At 44.3% G+C, this 2,948-nt stretch overlaps 1 protein-coding gene across 4 annotated transcripts in view; it reads right to left on the reverse strand.

Annotated features, from left to right (window-relative positions):
- Positions 1 to 624: 624 nt before the first annotated feature.
- myo16 (myosin XVI) overlaps positions 625 to 2,948 on the reverse strand; it is a 236,115-nt gene continuing 233,791 nt past the window's right edge. For 3 of the 4 annotated variants that reach the window (XM_034185981.1, XM_034185980.1, XM_034185979.1), the window contains exon 35: positions 625 to 945. In XM_034185981.1, coding sequence (XP_034041872.1) covers positions 775 to 945 — 171 coding nt within the window. In that variant the 3' untranslated portion in view covers positions 625 to 774. The remainder of the gene's footprint in view (positions 946 to 2,948) is intronic. The other variant, XR_004564741.1, reaches the window with a different exon arrangement.

Genomic DNA, 2,948 nt, shown 5'->3' on the forward strand with positions numbered 1-2,948 from the left:
AGGTTGGGTTTTGTTTTACACAGTTACGAAGAAATGTAATTAATATGTAAAATGTGAACATTAACAGTCTGACTGCACTGAAGCTCTGTGTGCATGATGATGTCGAGCAGGAGAGGACAAACCTAAGCGTGCCAGTCGTGATTCTCCTGCTTCTCACCACATGTTGTGGCTGTGATCGTTTGTTGGACATTTTAGTGCGTAAAACACATTTTTCATTTCCAGGCAGTTTGGTGAGGACATACTCGTAATCTAAGCCAGAACTCTGACGCTAAAACCTTGAGGTGTCCAAAGGCGTTGGTTGACTTGTAAACTTCAAAGAGGTGTGCACAGGCAAGCACTCACGCAAACACGATGGGAACGGCACGCGAGCTATAATCAGCACCATGATTTGGGTTGGAGCGCTTATACAACAGTATGCAGTAGGCCAGGAGAAACCGCCAACCGCAAAGGACCTCCATCTACTGCGTCCACCTTCCACTAGCTCTTTGTGACACGTGGTGGTGAGCTCCTGTCACGCAGGCCGGTTTGTAGACGACATCTTCCGCAGTGTGGTTGAAAAGCAGAGAGGGAGTTCAGGTTTTGGGGCCTTATGGTTCGGTTTAAACCCCAGGGCACTCGGGCTCATTGGGCCACAGTGTGGTTGCAGAGAAGCATACAGATCGGACTTCCATAGCGGTTCCAGGTGAGATGGAGATGGATGATCCTCTGTTGAGAACCGCCGAAGGAACAAAACCAAAAAGACAGCAGCATCCAAGCCTCTGAGGGGAGCCTCTGTCATGGAGAAGGCTTCCTGTTGGTCCAGAGCAGCGTGGGGGGCAGGGGTGGGCATCGAGGTGGGCGGTGCCGCCAGTCACTCCGCACCTCACACTGTGCACGCCGCCATCCCAGAAGCTCCCTGAGGGCGGCGCTCTCATTCCCGCCGCCCAGCCGTAACCGCTGGAGCACCTGCACAAAGAGAGAGACGACTGAGAGGCAAGAAAAGAAAAACCGAACAACTGTTTCTTTCTGAAGGGGGGGGGGGGGGGGGGCATGAAGGTGCGAGTGGAGATGCAAAAACATGGATGACACGGAAATTTATGCAAAAACAAAAGCACAAAAATCCAATCTGATTCTGGAGCATAAAGAGACTTAAGTCATACGAAACACGATTGCACGATCATCTATGGTGCAGAAAAAAAAAAAATTTCTTCATCGGTTTCACGCTGAGCTGCTCTCGGAGCAACGGTGTGGTTTCTCTGCTGAATCTGGAGCTGGCACCGAGCCCTCGCACAAGAGAATAATACAGCGGGAAAGCGTGTGAGGGGAATCCCTCGTCTGAACGACGGCTCATTTCCATAATCTGCATTCAGACTCTTCGCACGTCACCTCAAAGACAAACAGCGCAGGAGAGCAAAATGTATAAATACAGCTGTAACACACACACACACACACACACACACACACACACACACACAACACCACACAACACACACACACACACCACACACACACACACACACACACACACACACACACACACCACACACACACACATCCAGCCATCCATTATCCGTCAGTCAATACTCAAGTAAATCAATCAGACAGCAATTCCAATTTCCTCTGTGGAATAAATCCTCCAAATAAGACATGAGTCCTGGTGATGTGCTGCAGATGGGAGCTGCAGGTTTTAATAGCTGCTAAAGAGCAAACAATCCGTTTTCGTTTCCTCACAGATTTATCGTGATCAGAAGCATAAATTAAAACCTCATTTCACCCAGGAGATGAAACAAAAAGGTTGGGGATTTTTCCCGCTTGGCAGTTTCTTTTTTATAAATCATGTCTGCAATTATATTTCAGAAAGTAGAAAAACAGATGAATAAGATTTAAAGAGAACATCCAAGGTCACTGTGAAGCGTGAGGACTGGCTGACCTTCAGTCCGGGTTTCAGGCTGCTTCTGGTCATCTGATTAGCAGCCTGATGGACAGCAAAAGTATTTATGATCTATTTTTCAATAGGCAGGAAAAATGTGGTGGCAGGAAAAACAATCGCCATCTTTGCACTCATTCTTTAAATGAAGCTCAGTCTATAACTGAAAACAAACATCCAGCAGTTTGCACTTTGTAGCTTTTCATTTTAGACTTGAAGATTTAATTTGACAACTTCAACAAAAACTGCTCTGAGCTAAAGTCAGAAAATGGGCACATTTAAAGGATTCAGGTTGATTCAATATAAGCAAATGGCTTGACTTGCAGAGGGCACTCAGAGACAGGATTCCTCTGCCCTTCATTTACGTCTGCTGATGTTTCTTTTCTCACTGTAAGAGGCCTCTTCCTTCAATATCTAGTGTTTTTAGATCCTGATTGCTAACCTCTGATCCTGATCTTTGTTCCTGGTTTTATATATCAGGATATCTGGTCCTAATCTTAGGTAATTCATTTTCATTCCAATTGTTGTTCCTGATTACTCATCTCTGATTACAGATCTTTAATCCTGATCACTGATCTTTGATCCTGAACACTTTCATCCTGATCTTTGTTCCTGATTATTTATCTTTAATTGCTGATCTTTGATACTGACCGCTGATATTTGGTCTTAAACACTTTCATCCTGATCTTTGTTCATGATTACGCATCTTTAATTACTGATCTTTGATAGTGAACACAGTCATTCTAATCAGTGTTATTGATCACTCATCTTGATTGCTTTCTTGGATCCTGATTACATCATTCTTCTCTTTGCTGCTGACCACTCATTTGATTGCTTTTCTTTGATCATGATGGCACTGATTCTTATTTGTGTTCCTGATCCCACATCTTTGATTGCTGATTGTTGGTCCTAATTACTGATCTTTGCTCTGTAACACTTCCATTCTGATCTCTGATCCTGATCAGTCATCTTTCAATGCTGATCTTTGATCTTGATTACATTCATTCTTAACTTTGTTGCTGACCACTCATTTGACTGCTTT

This window comes from Thalassophryne amazonica, chromosome 14 (genome assembly GCF_902500255.1).
Source record: "Thalassophryne amazonica chromosome 14, fThaAma1.1, whole genome shotgun sequence".
Lineage (NCBI taxonomy): Eukaryota > Metazoa > Chordata > Actinopteri > Batrachoidiformes > Batrachoididae > Thalassophryne > Thalassophryne amazonica.